At 40.7% G+C, this 17,220-nt stretch overlaps 1 protein-coding gene across 1 annotated transcript in view; it reads right to left on the bottom strand.

Moving 5' to 3' along the window:
- dlgap4b (discs, large (Drosophila) homolog-associated protein 4b) overlaps positions 1 to 17,220 on the bottom strand; it is a 120,319-nt gene that overhangs the window by 27,434 nt on the left and 75,665 nt on the right. The window contains exon 3 of the mRNA XM_059981199.1: positions 2,676 to 2,729. Coding sequence (XP_059837182.1) covers positions 2,676 to 2,729 — 54 coding nt within the window. The remainder of the gene's footprint in view (positions 1 to 2,675; positions 2,730 to 17,220) is intronic.

Raw genomic sequence — 17,220 nt, 5'->3', positions numbered from 1 at the left:
GGCATGAGAGAGGAGCTGGCCAAAGTTGATTGGAAAGGGGCACTAGAGGGGATAATGGCAGAACAGCAAAGGGAGCAATTCGGAAGGCACAGGAAAGATGCATCCCAAAGATGAAGAAGTATTCTAAAGGGAGGATGAGGCAACTTTGGCTCACAAGGGAAGTCGAAAACAGCATAAGAGTGAAAGAGAGAGCATATAATATAGCAAAAATTAGTGGAAAGGTAGAGGAGTGGGAACCTTTGAAAAAGCAACAGAAGTCAATTAAAAAGCCATAATGAGAGAAAAGACGAAATATGAAAGTAAGACAGCCAATAGTATTAAAGAGATACAAAAAGATTTTTCAGTCAAGTAGATAAACAATAAAAGAGAGATGAGAGTGGATATCAAACCACTGCAATATAACACTGGAGAGGTCCTAAAGGGGGGGATAAGAAATGGCAGATGAACTTAATAAGTATTTTGTGTCAGTCTTCACTGTGGAAGACACTAGCAGAATGCCAGAAATGTGAGAGTGTCAGGGGATATAAGTAAGTGTTGTTGCTATTACTAAGGAGAAGGTGCTTCGGAAACTGAAAAGTCTGAAGGTAGGTAAGTCATCAGGACTAAATGGACTACACCCCAGGGTACTGAAGGAGACAGGTGAAGAGATTCTGAAGGCATCTTTCAAGAATCACTACATTCTGGAATGGTTTTGGACTACTAGAAATCTGCAAATGCTACTCCACTATTTAAAAAGGGAGGGAGGCAGAAGAAAGAAAATTATAGGCCAGTTAGCCTGACTTCAGTGGTTGGGAACGTTGGGTACCAATACTGCTCTGCTTTAAAAAACAACTTTCCATAAGTCATTAATAGGGATGGCTTCTCTCAGTTATTCAGTGAAACAAAAAAGTCAGTAGTAAAATCAGAAAACAAATTTTCATATAAAAATAAATCTAGCAGAGAACTTGAATTCACATCCATCAAAAAACTGTGAAAATGGTGTCAAAGTTTCCAAATCTGTGCTCAACAATCTAGCCAAAGAATAAAGATCAATCCAGAATGGAGGGCCAAGAATCAAAAGCACAGAATGACAATTTTCTAACTTCAAAGTTGCAGAGCCTCGAATTGAAAGTCTTAAATAGGTGACGATAATCCAGAAATTAGTGACGATAATCCAAAATAGGCTATCATAGATGAAAGCAGAAAGGTCACTGTAACATAAGACGACAGTTTCCAACCACTTCTTAAGGCCAACAAATGTTTATACATCACATACCAACAAAGTTGTACAGGAATTATGATGCATTATTTAACAGCAAAAGTATTATCCTCTTACAGGTGTAGTTTTAGGGCTTAAAAAGAATGGTGACAACAAACAGCAACAGTAGTTTCACTTAGAATTTCTGACAGACAATAGAGAACAGCGTCACATTGAAAACAAAGCAAGTCCCCCCTCCCCACAAAACAGCTACTGGAATAAAGTACATAAAGAAAAAATGCAACACAAACTATAGCATTCAGTTTCATATCAAATAAAGCTGTACAGAGCTTGTGCAACATGGAATTACATTTTATTGAAAACATACCAATTATCCCAATGTGAAAAACAGCAATTTTAGAAAACATTCCACAGATTTCAATATAGCAGTTTAGATACAGGAAATAAACATTTTTTTACTGACTCTGAAACACTTATGAAAATGGGTTTAAATTACAGACATATAAAGTTGTGTATACATACTGTACATATTTAAAACAAATAACTGATGTACTTGCACACAGAAATCATAGACAGACCCCAGCCAGACACTTCAAAATTTTTCTCAAATGGAAGTGCCATCCTTTTGGGCACTTGGGTGGAAAACAGTAAAATATGATCTCTACGTTTCTGCATAAAATGCTTATAAAATTTTGCTCAGTTTTCAGGCCATGTTTAATTTTAATTAAACAGTGAAGTGAAACTGCTGCTTGATGAATGTTGCTATATAATAGTGTCCAAGAATACATCCAATATGATCAAATAATTTCTAATTATCGCATGGCAGAAGACTTTGCCCATTACTGAAGTTGTATTTGTTAATTTAATTGAACCAAATTTCTCCAGGCATAAAGCAGAACCATTTCATCAGCAGATCACAGCAGCGCAACGCACAGTACAAACTGCATGCACAAAGCACAGTATAGTTCAGGAAACAAAATTTGCATTATGTGCCCGTATCATGATGCAAACCTGCTTCCAAGAAACATCATAGGCAACCCTTCAGGTCTTCCAGTAGTGCAATGAAAAGACATTGACACTACCAGTATTCTAATCGGAAGCGAACTGTTATACCACAACTGTGGTGTTTTGACCATTTCACACTGATAATACCTTTGGCACAATTTACACTGGAATAAAGCCCCCAGTGTAAACTGGCACCACTTAACAACAAAGAGGATTAGCAAGAATAGAATGAAATATATGCAACAATGACAGCATACAAGTTACAAAAATCAAAGAGACAGTTAAGTAAGATGTAAAAGTGGATAAAAAGGACAAGGGGACTTCAAACATTTGTTCAAAAAGCAACATATTCTTCACATTCAAAAGCCCAATTACTAGATGATGCACCTGCTGCATCCCGCAGCCAAGAATAAATTTGTTGAGTAGCTCTTCTATGTTTTACATTGTACATTAGACACACAGTATATCTTACCAGGAGACTCAGAATAGTTCCTCTTCAGCACAAAGTTTGTAGCCACGTTTTTATCTGTGTGTAAAACGAAAATCTTTTAGGCAGCTATTTCCAAGGATGGTAATTATTTGGAAACGCACACCACATTCCTTGGCTTGGAGCAAGAAAAATTCAACGGCTCTGTAGCTAAAAATTAGTGAACCTCCTTAACAATCTCAGTTGCAACATTTTGTTATTCTGGTAATACAAATTTCAAATGCTAGAAACTTGAGCTTAACACAGTTGAACTGGATAGAACTTCCTTCTAACGAGATTCAACTTCTCAATCCCCAAAATGTTTTAACCAATTCTCTGTTCATTTCTATAGCAGACTACATATCTAATGTGGACTAGGGTGTAGTGAAAGATTAACACTTTTGAAACTGAATCTGTATTAATTGGTAATCAAACAAAGGTGAGGTAAATCTTTTCTTTCTGATAAGGACATTCACATTCTACTATAAAATCATTCTTATAATGCTGAGGAGCAAAGTCTCAAATGAAAGACAGCTGACATCATCATATACTTTACTGAAATATTTACACTAGTCATCATTGCTCACCTTGCCACATTAGTTCTACCATATTTTAACATTTTAGTTCAAGAAGAGTGTTCTTGAATGCAGAAAAGTATTTGCACTGGTGTATTAGACAATGGGAGTCAACAGGAGAACAACCCTTAATGCCTCTGACTTTCTGTCACTTAAAAATTTTCAGTGTTTTAAAACCCAAATTAAAGATAATTAACAATTCCTAGCCTCTCCACTTTTTGCAGTAATCTGCTTCCAATTCAATTTCTTATTGAAAAATAATTGCCAAAAACAAATGCAACTGGATCAAAACTTTAAAAAAGATTATGATCACTGGCAAAGGAATTGATACTGTGATTGACCCTGCAATGAGGAATACTCCAGTTCCATTTCTAGATGAAGCTTATTCAACTGATCAAAAATAAGTCATGGCAGAAGCAATGTAATTGGGCTAAGTATTTTAGGTTTAGGACTGAAAAAATAGTTAGTATTTTTTCTCCTGATCGCTATCAAGTGACTTCTTTAGTGCATGTATATCTCAAAACATCAAGGACAAAAGGCGCATCAGGTGATAACACACCTTTCCTACATACCGTAACACATGTCACATGCAGTCCAACAAAAATCTCACAGATTACAGTAATTTTGCTGACTTCTGGACAGCAACAGGTATTTTCCAAGCATATATGAGCAAGATGTCAACATCTGCAGCTGAAGAGATGAAGGGAGGAATCAAGTAATCTTTAGTACTAAAATTTTAAAATCTACTAAATGGATAGATTCAGTTTATCAGCATAAAAGTTGTCTTCAGCTTACCAATTCATCTTGACATCTAAAATTATATTCATGTACTACTAGCTCAGTTTTTGCAATAAGAGTCAAGATGACCACCGCTACCAAATAAATAGGAGAGCAACTTCTCATTGCTTCTTGTAACAAAGACTACTTAACTCTTTGAAATTTATGCCAGCGCTCAGAATACGTAGTCAAAATAATCCATTCCACTTATTTACCTGCAACCCATGTTTCACATGCTCAAACTTCTCCCCTGAATTCTCCTGCCAACCACCTGCACCAGTGACAACGTACAGTAGTCAAATAATAAGAAATCCATGAACACATGAAAACTGTAGTCACTGGGAAAACATCCCACATATACAACATTAGGTCAACATTAAAACCAGTCAGTAAACCAGTGCCATACACACAAATTCAGATTAACAGATACAAGGAAACTCCTGTCCAAGCTTCCCTGCTCTTTGTTCATTTGTTCAAAGCATTTTTGCCATTATAGAAGGGAGAAAATGTGTTTAACCAAACACCCAAAAAATGTGCCACATGTCGAGAGTGTATCCACTGAAGTGAAACAATTTTTTTAAACAGCATTTTACACCTTGGTGCTAAGCATTTTACACCTCGGTGCTAAGCAACTGTTCCAGCACTGGAAATTAACTTCTACATACCTCTTCAGATTTTAAAAGTATTGGTGAAGGCTTGACATTCTACTCCCTGCCAATTTCTCAATCCTAACATCCTTTCCCTCTACTTTACTTTTTATATTACTTTGGCATCAAATTAAAATTCAACTTTCACTTTCTATTTCAAACTCTATAATCATTAAGAATTAATTGATTTGTTAAAGAAATACATTGTTGCTTGTTCTATTTACTGGATCTCTGTAGAGAACATCATAAAATAGTTTGGTTTCTTTAAATAGCTTCTTGAAAGTCAGTGGTCAAAATGTTATGGGTAATAAATTTCCGGCACCATTCGTTTGTTGCTTCCCACAAAATTCAGGTCACTACAGAAGTGCCGTAGGAAGCAATTCTCTTTGCTTATCCCCAATCCAAACAAAAATTGACTCTTCTTAACCCATAATTCCTCTCAATCATTTGAAATGTATTTTAAAACACATGTTCCAAACAAATTAGCTTGCTACTACAATTCTCATTTCACTAAATACTAACATCTTTATCAAAATGATAATCAATATTATTATTACAATTCAGAACACGGATATAGTGCATTTTCACTCTCACGGGACTTCTCAAGACACTGCGTAGACAAAACTGCTGACGTGTAATCCCTGTAGCAATGTATGAAAAATGGTGTTAACAACAGTGTTCGAATTACTTGAAATCATTAAGTTCAGGAGTTAATTATAACTAGGTAACTCTCAGATAACTATTAACAGGATTGATGAAACAATAGAAATGGAAATTTGTGAACAAACCAGCTACAATCACACAAATCTAGGATGGTCACAGACAGCTATTTATTCTCATGTAATTGATCTAGATTTTTACTGATCAGCAGTTAAACTATCAACATATTATGTAAATCCCTGCAGGCTTGATGATCCTGTTAATCACCTGCAAGAAGGGTACAAATTGGGGTAGTAGCCAACTGGTATTTGATGTGTTAGATCATCAAGTCCAACACACTTGTCCAATAAGTCCAACTAATCTTGCTCACTTTGGTCCTGCAGGAAATCAGGGCATACAGGAAAGTTACATAATTTGCCATTGTTTGAACAAAGGTTTCCTTCGATTTTAGATGTAAAATGGTGCTAGTGACTAATGGCCACTAATGGTGTGCAATTAGAGCATGTAATTTATATTTTGATAATGCGTTTTTGGACCAACTGAACGGTCTGGTGCTTTGGCTTTCTCCAAAGAAATTCGTCATGGTTAAAAGCGAGGTTGAGAACAAAGTGTGTGGCCTAATGGTGAAGCACTAAACAATGATCAGCTCCAATTCTCTAACAACCTATTGAACCTATCATAAAGCAAGGCTGAAATCAACGAGGACGAGCATGAAAGGCGAGCAGGTGTCCAATACCTTCTACCTGTGTTTGACTGATCTCCCTCTCGCTTGCTGCTGCCAGAAAAAACGGCAAGAGCATTGTGTCCTGGGCAGGGTTTGATGAGTGTGGTCTGCAGTTTGGACTCGTTTTTAGAAGACTCTGCAGCTTATGTTATGTGTGTTTCTGGTTACTCCTTTTTTATTGCTACTTTGCGTGATTTTGATTGGGCCAGACTGGCTCTGCGGTCTGCAGTTTATATATGACACAGTGCTAAATTGAACTGAATTAAAATTAACATTCTTAGATTCTTTCAAAGACTCTGTGATTTGATGTTTGATATTCTCTGTGTTATTCACTTGTTTTTTTTCCACAGTTTGTGCAATTCATTCATCCTTTTGCGCATTGGGTGTTTGATGTTTTCTTTGGACAGGTTTCTTCCATGGCTACCTGCAGGAAGACTAATCTCAGGGTTGTATACAGCATATCTACTTTGATAATAAATGTACTTTGAATCTTAGATTGTTTCAAAGCAATTAAATCAGAGATGTTTTAACCTGCTCTTCAAATTGAACCTAGGAGCTTTTACATCCTCTTCCAAAATGGCAAATAGCATTGCATTCTATTCAAAAATGCCATCACTGATAATGGCCAACTCCTTCTTGGGAATTAATAGTCCCACTTATAAACTTAAAATCCTGAAGTATTGTGCAAACCAACAATCTTGCATTCTGTGGAGGAAGTGATGTAATGCACAATTATACATCTTATCATTGATTCAAATCCAAAGATTCAATCTGTGCCAATATTAAGCTCAAAGTACAGAAGCTGATTACCCCACAGATAGCTGTTCTGTGACCCTGGGATCATCACCCAAAAACTCAATAGATCAACATTGAATAATAAAATTTTGCTTGTTTACCTTATGTCAAATTTTTGCTGTATAATAAATTTAAAAAGTCCTTCATTCTGAAATTAATCACACTTCACCTTAATAACTTCAGCAAGACATTTGATAAGGTACCCCAAGCAAAGCTTATTGAGAAAGTAAGGAGGCGTGGGATCCAAGGGGACCTTGCTTTGTGGATCCAGAAATGGCTTGCCCACAGAAGGCAAAGAGTCGTTGTAGACAGGTCATATTCTGCAAGGAGGTCGGTGACCAGTAGTGTGCCTCAGGGATCTGTTCTGGGACTCTTACTCTTCATGATGTTTATAACTGACCTGGATGAGGAAGCGGAGGGATGGGTGAATAAATTTGCTGATGACGCAAAGTTGGGGGTGTTGTGCAAAGTGTGGAGGGCTGTCAGAGGTTACAACAGGATATCGATAGGATGCAAAACTGGGCTGCGAATTGGCAGATGGAGTTCAACCAAGATAAGTGTGAGGTGTTTCATTTTGGTAGGTCAAATATGATGGCAGAATATAATATTTATGGTAAGTGTGGAGGATCAGAGAGATCATGGGGTCCAAAACCGTAGGACACTCAAAGCAGCTGTGCAGGTTGACTCTGAGGTTAATTGGCTTTCATCAACCGTGGCATTGAGTTTAAGAGCTGAGAGGTAATGTTACAGCTTTTGAACCCTGGTCGGACCCCACTTGGAATACTGTGCTCAGTTCTGGTCACCTCAATACAGGAAGGATGTGGAAACTATAGAAAGCTTGCAGAGGAGATTTACATGGATACTACCTGGATTGGGGAGCATGCCTTATGAGAATAGGTTGAGTGAACTTTGCCTTTTCTTCTTGGAGCGACAGAGGATGAGAGGTGACCTGATAGAGGTGTATAAGATGATGAGAGGCATTGATTGTGTGGATAGTCAGAGGCTTTTTCCCAGGGCTGAATTGGCTAATATGAGAGGGCACAGTTTTAAGGTGCTTGGAAGTAGGTACAGAGGAGATGTCAGGGGTAAGTTTTTTTTTTATAAACGCAGAGAATGGTGAGTGTGTGGAATGAGCAGCTGGTGATGGTGGTGGAGGTGGATATGATGGGGTCTTTTAAGAGTCGCCTGGATGGGTACATGGAGCTAAAAAAGAGAGGGCTATAGGTAACCCTAAGTAATTTCTAAGGTAAATATATGTCTGGCACAGCATTGTGGGCCAAATGGCCTGTATTGTGCTGTAGGTTTTCTAACTTTTCCAAGTTGCATTTGTGAAAAAAACAAATAAACAAAAATACTTAAGCTACACGTGCCAGTTTAAGTTGGCACAATAAGTTTCAGATCTTTAAATGGCAGCTGCCACATGGATTTGAAATGCAATTTTTTAATACAAGGCATATCCTACCTAAAGCAGGCATTGTCATGCACCAGAAAAAAAGTATAGTGCTTAATTTAAAGGGAGAACATTCAAAAATACCTCTGTAAAAGGTATTAGAAAATAAATTTTAACAAACTTATGTTAAACTCAAAGCACACAGATGCAGTTTCCAAGTATTTTATTGTTGAAGTTCTTTATTTGGAATGGGACAAGACTTGTACAAAAACTTTTAAAAGAACTGCAGGTGAAAGTTTAGGTCACACAATAATTTTTCACTTGCTTTTTTTTTCCAATTTTAAGATGAAACCAGAAAATACAATCTCCTCAGAACCTGGATGATTTGAATGAAAAGTAATCACCTCTATGTAAGTTAAAATTAAGATTTGCAGAAATATAAATTGGGTTCAATGAAAAGAATACTTAGAGGGCTTGGTTTTCAAATACAAGCTGCCTAGTGCCCTTCGAATACCCATTCCCTAAATTTCTAAACAACAAAGTAGTATATTGTCTCAAGTTGAAGCAGTCTACAAAGTTGATATCAAAAAGGGTACTGCCAATCACTCTGCTCCTTACTAAATAATGATTAAGTGATTATGGCCTTTATGATCCTCAAGAATTGCTTGGTCTTTCTGAATATGACCTTGAGCTACACCACTCTTCATTTAAGATGGCCCAGGAGTGGGTAATTAACCTGGTAGGTTGTATAAACTGGCATTTGTCACTGCTAAGTCAAGTCATGCTGGGGAGATGGTCTCCAGTAAGAATGTTAAATCTTTTTCATTTCTCTAGTAAACTGCTACAAACTGCATCAATTTGCCTGCTTTTGGTCCTTTTATTTTTACCTTCTCAGTAAGCATACTTTGGGTAGGTCACAGATATTTTACATTTCATCTTATATTCAGTTCATGCATCTGATTGTCTTACTTCTCCAACTTAAGCTCAACCCTTTGCCAAGATGTAGTTTTGGGGCATGTTGGAAATCTTCTGATCCCATGTGATACACTGAGCATTTCCATCTGTTCCATTATCTAATTTATTTCCCTGCCGTCTGCTCTAAGCAATTCCCCTCATTTTCCTAGCCGTTGTGCGGCTTACAACTTTGTCCTTCCAGAGCTTCATTCCTACAAAACTTTTCAGGAAATCTTGTTCCTTCTTAAATTTTCAATCAGTTTTGGTCTCCAAATTTGGGGAAGGACATTCTTGCTATAGAGGGAGTGCAGCATAGGTTCACAAGGTTAATTCCCGGAATGGCGGGACTGTCATATGTTGAAAGATTGGAGCAACTAGGCTTGTATAGACTGGAATTTAGAAGGATGAGAGGGGATCTGATTGAAACATATATTATTAAGGGATTGGACACACTGGAGGCAGGAAGCGTTCCTGCTGATGGGTGAGTCCAGAACTAGAGACCACAGTTTAAGAATAAGGGGTAGGCCATTTAGATCAGAGATGCGGAAAAACTTTTTCACCCAGAGAGTGGTGGATATGTGGAATTCTGCCCCAGAAGGCAGTGGAGGCCAAGTCTCTGGATACATTCAACAGAGAGTTAGATAGAGATCTTATAGATAGCGGGGTCAAGGGATATGGGGAGAGGGCAGGAACGGGGTACTGATCGTGTATGATTAGCCATGATCACAGTGAATGGCGGTGCTGGATAGAAGGGCTGAATGGCCTACTCCTGCACCTACTGTCTATTGTCTAATCTTGTTATGCAGTCCTGGGTAGGTCTGTAAGTCTAGTGTAGTTTTTTCTGTATTGTTTTTACATAGTTCAGTGTAGTTTTTGTATTGTTTCATATAGCACCGTGGTCCTGAAAAACATTCTCTCATTTTTACTGTCTACAGGTAGTCCCCGAGTTACAAACGTCCGACTTACGGACAACTCATACTTACGAACCGAGGAAGGAGAATGCCGTCCGCCATTTTAAGTCGTCGCTATTGACACCGTGTTGAGTGGTTAACTTTGTATTTGGCTTAAATTTTTCTAAGCAAGATTCACCCTGACCCCACACCACCCCGTTTCGGTCAGCTGGTGGCGCAGTGAGATCAGTGCCGGGCTGGAAAATGGAGGTTCTGGTGTTCGATTTAGTGACAGACCCCTCCCGTGCCAGGTTGACGTTGATCCAGTGACTCCCGTACCATCCGTGCCGAATTGATGTCGAGCTCGCAACTCGACCTCGTAATAAAAAACACTGCCACCTCCAGTTTAAATTGTGGAGGATCAAATACCCAAACCCAGCACAACCCCCACTTGTCCCATTTAGCCTGTCACAGTGCAGTGGTCCTTAGGACCCAGCGGACCTTGGGAGCCAGCAGAGCTCGGTACCTGCCACCTGCAGTGTCTCTGTCCCGTTGACGGGAAGCAATCGCGATTAAAAATAAAATGGAAATAATAAAGCGTTTGGAAAGAGGTAAAACGCCATCGGTCATTGGAAAAGCGTTAGGCTACAGTCGGTCAACGATCGGAACAATTTTAATGGAGCATGTGAAAGGGCCTGCCACAATGAAAACTACAATTATTACTAAGCAAAGCAGTGGTTTAATTATTGGAATACATACGTTTCTTAAATGTTTTCTATGCATAGAAAGGTAAAATATATACCATATACTAAGACAAACATTTCACTAACTGACGCTAAATAATACCAGATGTACTTGTTCCGACTTACATACAAATCCGACTTAAAGACGGACTCAGAACAGTAACCTGGGGACTGCCTGTACTATACCAGCAATTATGGTTGAAATGAGAATAAAAAGTGACTTGATTTGATTGCTAAATATACAGAAGAATACTTCAAATCATAGTTTCAGGTGCAAATTTTTATTTAGATCAAGGAGACAAAATTATAGCACCCATTTTTATCTTCATCTTGGAAGTATTTCTGACATTTTGTAGTTTTATTATATAAAAATACATGTTAGGCTAAAAAAGGATAGGGATGGGGTGGTGGTTAGAAAGAGAAAGTGTCAATGTGCTTCAAAAAGAGGAAGATGAGTCAAGCAAATTTCTGTTCCCAATCACTGCACAGAGATAGTTTAAGAATCATGGATAAAGGAAAAGATAAATTACAAAACCTTCCATGTTTAAACTATTTGCAATACTTGCTGATGGAGTTGAACCTTGAAGAAAGCTGATATTTGATACAAATGAAACTATTCCTGCTGGGCTCCCAAATTCAAGTTCCTACAAAATATGTGTTGCGAACTTCATGCAAATATGCTAAAAACAGGATGAATCAAATACAATTTAAGCTGTTAAACTAACACAGCAAGCAACTGCAAATAAAATTGAAGGATTAAAGACTGCTGAAAAATCTCTCGCAGAAGACTATTTAACTGCAATTTACAGCAGCTACACCATGCTCTTCCCAACCCCCTGCTAAATAAATGGGAGTTTGAAAGTAACCTGCACAATAGATGTCCAAAAATCATTCTTGAAAACAAAAGCTTCAAGAACAGAAGGTAACATCTCTTGTGTGGGTAAAATACTGGCTGGCTAGCAGGAAACAAAAGTATTATAAATTATTTTTTTCTCTCCACTTGGCAAGATGTGTAATTAGTGGTGTGTCACAGAGATCAGTTCTAAAATCTCAGAGGATTTTAACAATTTATATAAATGACAAGGTTGAAGGTACTCAAGTTATGATTACTAATTTGATGATGATGCCATGATGATGGTGGGAAAATAAACATTAGATGGTGATAAACTGATATAGATTGGTTAAGCAGGCAAAGATCCTGCAAATAGAGCTAACTGCAATGGGATCCAAGAGCACAGGTGTATGATTCACAAAAGGCAAACATCCAGGCACTGGAAGAAATAGAATGTTACATTATATTCAAGGGAAATTAATGCCAACAAGCAGGTTATGCTTTAGTTAAATCAGATCATTGTGAAACACCCATGATGTACCATGTATAGCATCTTTAATCTTTAACTTGAGGACTTTAAAAGGGTGAAATGTGATTTGAAACCAAAAAAAAAAAGATCCTGAAGTGTCTTGAATAGGCAAATCTTAAAATACAAGGGTCACTCATTTATGAAACAGGAGGTAAACTATTTTCTAATAGAGTGCCATGAAAAATCTTCCTCTCTGAGCAGGGGAAGCAGAATGATTATATATTTTAACAGCAAATAATGAAGGACCAAAAAGATTACCAGAAGAGATGTAAAGTTAACAAATTTCACGACACAAGCCAGTGACAATAAACCTGATTCTGATTCTAAAATGAGGATTTGAGGTTACAGTCTAATCAGCCATAGTCTTTAAGAAAGGCAGAACAAGCTTGACAGAGTTACTGGTCCACTTCTGCACCCAAATCATAGACACTTAGTTTGATGAAGGGTCTCGGCCCGAAACATCAACTCTGTATACCCTTTCATAGATGTTGCCTGACCTCTTAAGTTCTTCAAGCATTTTGGGTATGTTACTTCGTATGATAACTGAATGTAAATAATACACAAGGTGATTCAAAATGTGGAAATCACTTGGCTATGCCTATTACTTTTAAAAAAAAAACATTTAAAGGGCAGAATTTAACAAATAAGATTATAGCTTGGCTCACAGCCCTAAAAAAAGTGAGCAACAACAATGGAATTTATTCTTAATCAGCTGTTACATACAAGTCATCAGTCAGGAAATGAGTTCACGTAAAAAGAGGCATGAAACCACAATAATTTAACTTTAAACAGTTAGAGCATTTATGAGTTCATCAGCACAAAAAAGATTAAAACATGCAAGGCTGCTATCAGAAATGTACAAATCCCAATCTCTCATTTATCTAATTCTGCAGGAATGAGGCTACAAAAAAAAACTACTGGGAAATGTAAATTGGAAGGTCTGGAAGTTAAAGACAAAGTTGTCAAGCAATAAGGAAGAACAGAGTGATTTGTGTAGTTGAGAGTATTAGCAGCAGATGGGTAATGTGGGCGATGTTAACAGAGAGAGAATACAAAGTTAGAATCAAGCTGAAGCTTCATCAGCATGCTGAGGTGCAATGTGGGATAATAGCTTATTAATGGTGGAAGATTATTTTGTGGCATCCCTCTAAATGCAGCTCAATCTAAGCTGGATGTTGGACAAGCAGCCTGGCAGTAGTAAATAAAGTTATTGAAAGGTATAGGGTTATAGAGCTAAGTAACACCTGTTTGCAGTCACTTATTGCTGCCACATTAAATACTTAATAAGGCAACAAGGATAAATATTTGGGTACTGCAAGGACAACGATATAGAAAAAGAGGAAGGGATAGCCATTCTTATAGTTCTTCAAACATAACTGGATAAGAAAAATTTAATAAAAAACAAGATCTCCCTCTCAGATGGAGAAGAATAATGAAACTCAGGAGAAAAACATGTTGATAACATCAAATACAAAAGTTTGAATGGAATATCCAGTATTGATGGGAGATAGAATCTCATTAAAGAAATTTAAAATAGACGCACAAGAAATTCTGCAGATGCTAGAAATCCAGAATAACACAAAAAAATGGTCGAGAAAATCAGGAAGTTAGGCAACATCTGCGAAGAGGAATAAAGAGTTAACATTTCGGGCCGAGTCTTAGCCCAAAACATTGACTCTTTATTCCTCTTCATAGATGCTATTTGACCTGCTGATTTCCTCCAGTATGTTTTGTGTTGCTTAAAAGAGATGCAGGAATCAACTCCGGAGGATTGAATTTGGAATTTCACATTCACTTTTATGGAGAAGGTCAAGAAGGCCAAAGAATAGGGATGTTTTAAAATATATCCAGAGGTGGTACTGGTGGCATTAAAGTGCATAAAGGTGAGTAATTTTTTTATTAAACAAAATATACTTTATTCAAAAATAAAATTATGTACAATAAACCATTCAATGACTCTCAGTCCATTACAGTCCAAACGATTCCATTACAGTCCTTACATTCCCACACTTTGCCACCCAAGTGGCACTCTGTTACTTCATATTTACATACACTTGTTCAGGGGTATACACCCTGCCCCCCTCCCCTCAACTCCCGCGGGAGAAGAGCCCTAGACTGTGGTCCTTCCCCATCGGGCCCTTGCGGTGGCTGCACCAAGTTTGAGTGCATCCCTCAGCATGTACTCCTGCAGCCGAGAATGTGCCAGTCGGCAGCATTCCCCCACGGACATCTCCATGTGCTGGTAGACCATCAAGTTTCGGGCCGACCAAAGAGCGCCTTTCACCGAGTTGATGATCTGCCAGTAGCACCGGATGTTGGTCTCTGTGTGCGTCCCCGGGAACAGCCCGTAGATCAGAGTCCTCTGTTACGCAGCTGCTGGGGATGAACCTCGACACTGTTCCTTCCATCCTCCTCCACACCTTCTCGGCGAACCCACAGTGTGCAAAGAGGTGGGTCACTGACTCCTCTTCACTGCAGTCCTCCCGTGGGCAGAGGGGTGTGGAGACGATGTCCCGGGCATTCAGGAGGGATCTGACTGGGAAGGCCCCTCTCACTGACAGCCAGGTGAGGTCTTGGTGCCTGTTGGTGAGGTCTGGTGATGAGGCATTTTGCCAGATGAACTGGATGGTCTGTTCAGGGAACCACCCCACTGTGTCCATCACATCCTTCTCCTGCAGTGCCTGCAGGACTTTACATGCTGACCACTGCCTGATGGCCCTGTGGTCAAAGGCGTTGACCTGAAAGAACTTCTCTACGAAGGACAGGTATGGCAGCAACGACCAGCTGACAGGGGTGTTGCGCAGTAAAGGGGCCAGACCCATCCTTCGTAGCCAGGGCGATAGGTAGAACCTGGGCACATAGTGGTATTTGGTGCCCACGTACCTGGGCACCTGTTGCAGCCACACATGAAGCTGGCCATCAGGGTGAGGGCGACATTGTGGACATTTTTGCCCCCCTTGTCCAGGGACTTGTGCATGGTGGTCTGTCTGACCCGCTCCATCTTGGACCTCCAGACAAATCTGAAGACGGCTTGGGTGATTTCCGAGCTGAAAGAGCAGGGGACTGGCCACACCTGCACCAAGTACAGCATCCCTGAGAGCACCTCACACCTGATGACCAGGATAGGTATCGCTATCGATAGGGAGCGCCCTCCCCACAGCCCCAGTTTCTGTTTGACCTTGGCAGTCCACTCCTGCCAGTTCTTGTTGCACGCCTCGGCCCCTCCGAACCAGATCCCCAACACCTTCACGTGATCAGACCTGATGGTGAAGGGGACGCTGGATCGGTCGGGCCAGTTGCCGAAGAGCATGTGGTTGACCCTGGCCCCCAATGCCTGCTCGAACTGTTCGCAGATGCTGATCAGCCTGCAAACTGACCTCGGATCAGAGCAGAATTCGGTGATGTCATCCATGTACAGGGAGGTTTTGACTTGGGTCCCTCCACTGCCTGGCAGCGTCACCCCTCTTATGCCCTCATCCCTCCTGATAGCTTCAGCAAAGGGTTCTATGCAGCACACGAGCAAGTCAGGGGAGAGAGGGCAGCCCTGCCTGACTCCAGACCTGATGGGGAAACTGTCTGTTTCCCACCTGTTGACCTGGACTGCACTACAGATGTCTATGTAGAGCAGTTTGATCCAATTCCGGAGTCCCTCCCCAAATCCCATTTTGGAGAGTACATCCGCCATGTATGTGTGCGATATCCTGTCAAAGGCTTTCTCCTGGTCCAAGCTGACCAGGCAGGCATTCACCCCCATCCTGCACATAGGCAATGGTGTCCCTCAGCAGTGCGAGGCTGTCTGAGATCTTCCTGCCCAGTACAGCACAGGTTTGGTCCGTGTGGATCATCTGCTCCAGTGCAGACTTGACCCTGTTGGCGATAGCCTTGGACAGGATCTTGTAGTCCACATTCAGGAGTGAGATGGGCCTCCAATTTGTAATGTCTTCCCTCTCCCTCTTCTGCTTGTAGACGAGAGTGATGATGTCCTTCCTCATGGATTCTGACATGCTGCCTGCCAGGAGCATAGCATTGTACACTTCCAGCAGGTTGGGGCCCATCCGGTTCCACAGACCGAATACAACTCGACTGGTAAGCCGTCGCTTCCAGGAGTCTTACCCGACTCAAAGGAATGGACGGAGCCAGTCAGCTCGTCCAGGGTCAGTGGCTGCTCCAGACTCTCCCGCTTGCCGTCATCTAAGACCTGCGTGATAGATGACAGGAAGTTGCGGGAGGCTGTGGAGTCTGTGGCCTTTTCTCCGTACAAACTGGCATGGAAGGACCTGCAGATCCTCAGTATGTCTGTCTACAAGGATGTGACTGAGCCGTCCTCTTCCTTAAGGTTGTGGATCACAGAGCTCCCCCTGTGCACCTTTTGGAAGAAGAATCATGAGCATTTCTCGTCCTGCTCCACGGTTTGGACCCTTGATCGGAAAATGATCTTGGAGGATTCAGCGGCAAAGTGCTGGGTCTGCCGGCTCTTCACCTCCCGCAGTTCCTCCCTGACGTCCACCCCCCTCGACTGCAGAAGGAGGAGTTGCTGCAACTCTGTCTGGAGTTTACACAGTTCCCTCTGCCCCTGCCTTGCTTTCTGGATACCCTTGTGGATGAAGAACCTCTTGATGTTCTCCTTGGTGGCTTCCCACCAGTGAACTGGGGAATCAAAGAAGGCTTTCAAGGTTCTCCAACCTGTGTACTCCTTCTCTAGTTCCTCGATGTTCTCTGGGGTCAGCAGCTTAACATACAGATTCCACGTCCCCCTACCTGCCTTCTGGTGCTCCCGTAGGTGACAGGTGGCTCGCAGAAGGCAGTGGTCAGAGAAGAGCACTGGCATGACGTCAGTGGATCTGACCGTGAGGGACTCTGATAGAAAGAGGAAGTCGATCTGGGAGCAGGCTGAGCCGTCCAGTCGTGTCCAGGTGGCTTGCGGCTGCACTCCACCTGTGGGGGTGCCAAAGGTGTTGTACAGTTTGGCTGTCTTTACCATATCCATCAGGAGTCTGGAGGTACTGTCCAGCCTGCCGTCGGCGCACCCGGATCA

Source organism: Hypanus sabinus, chromosome 9, assembly GCF_030144855.1.
Source record: "Hypanus sabinus isolate sHypSab1 chromosome 9, sHypSab1.hap1, whole genome shotgun sequence".
In the NCBI taxonomy this organism is placed as follows: domain Eukaryota; kingdom Metazoa; phylum Chordata; class Chondrichthyes; order Myliobatiformes; family Dasyatidae; genus Hypanus; species Hypanus sabinus.
Note: the sequence above shows the minus strand (reverse complement) of the source record. Positions and strands in the feature narration are given on the sequence as shown.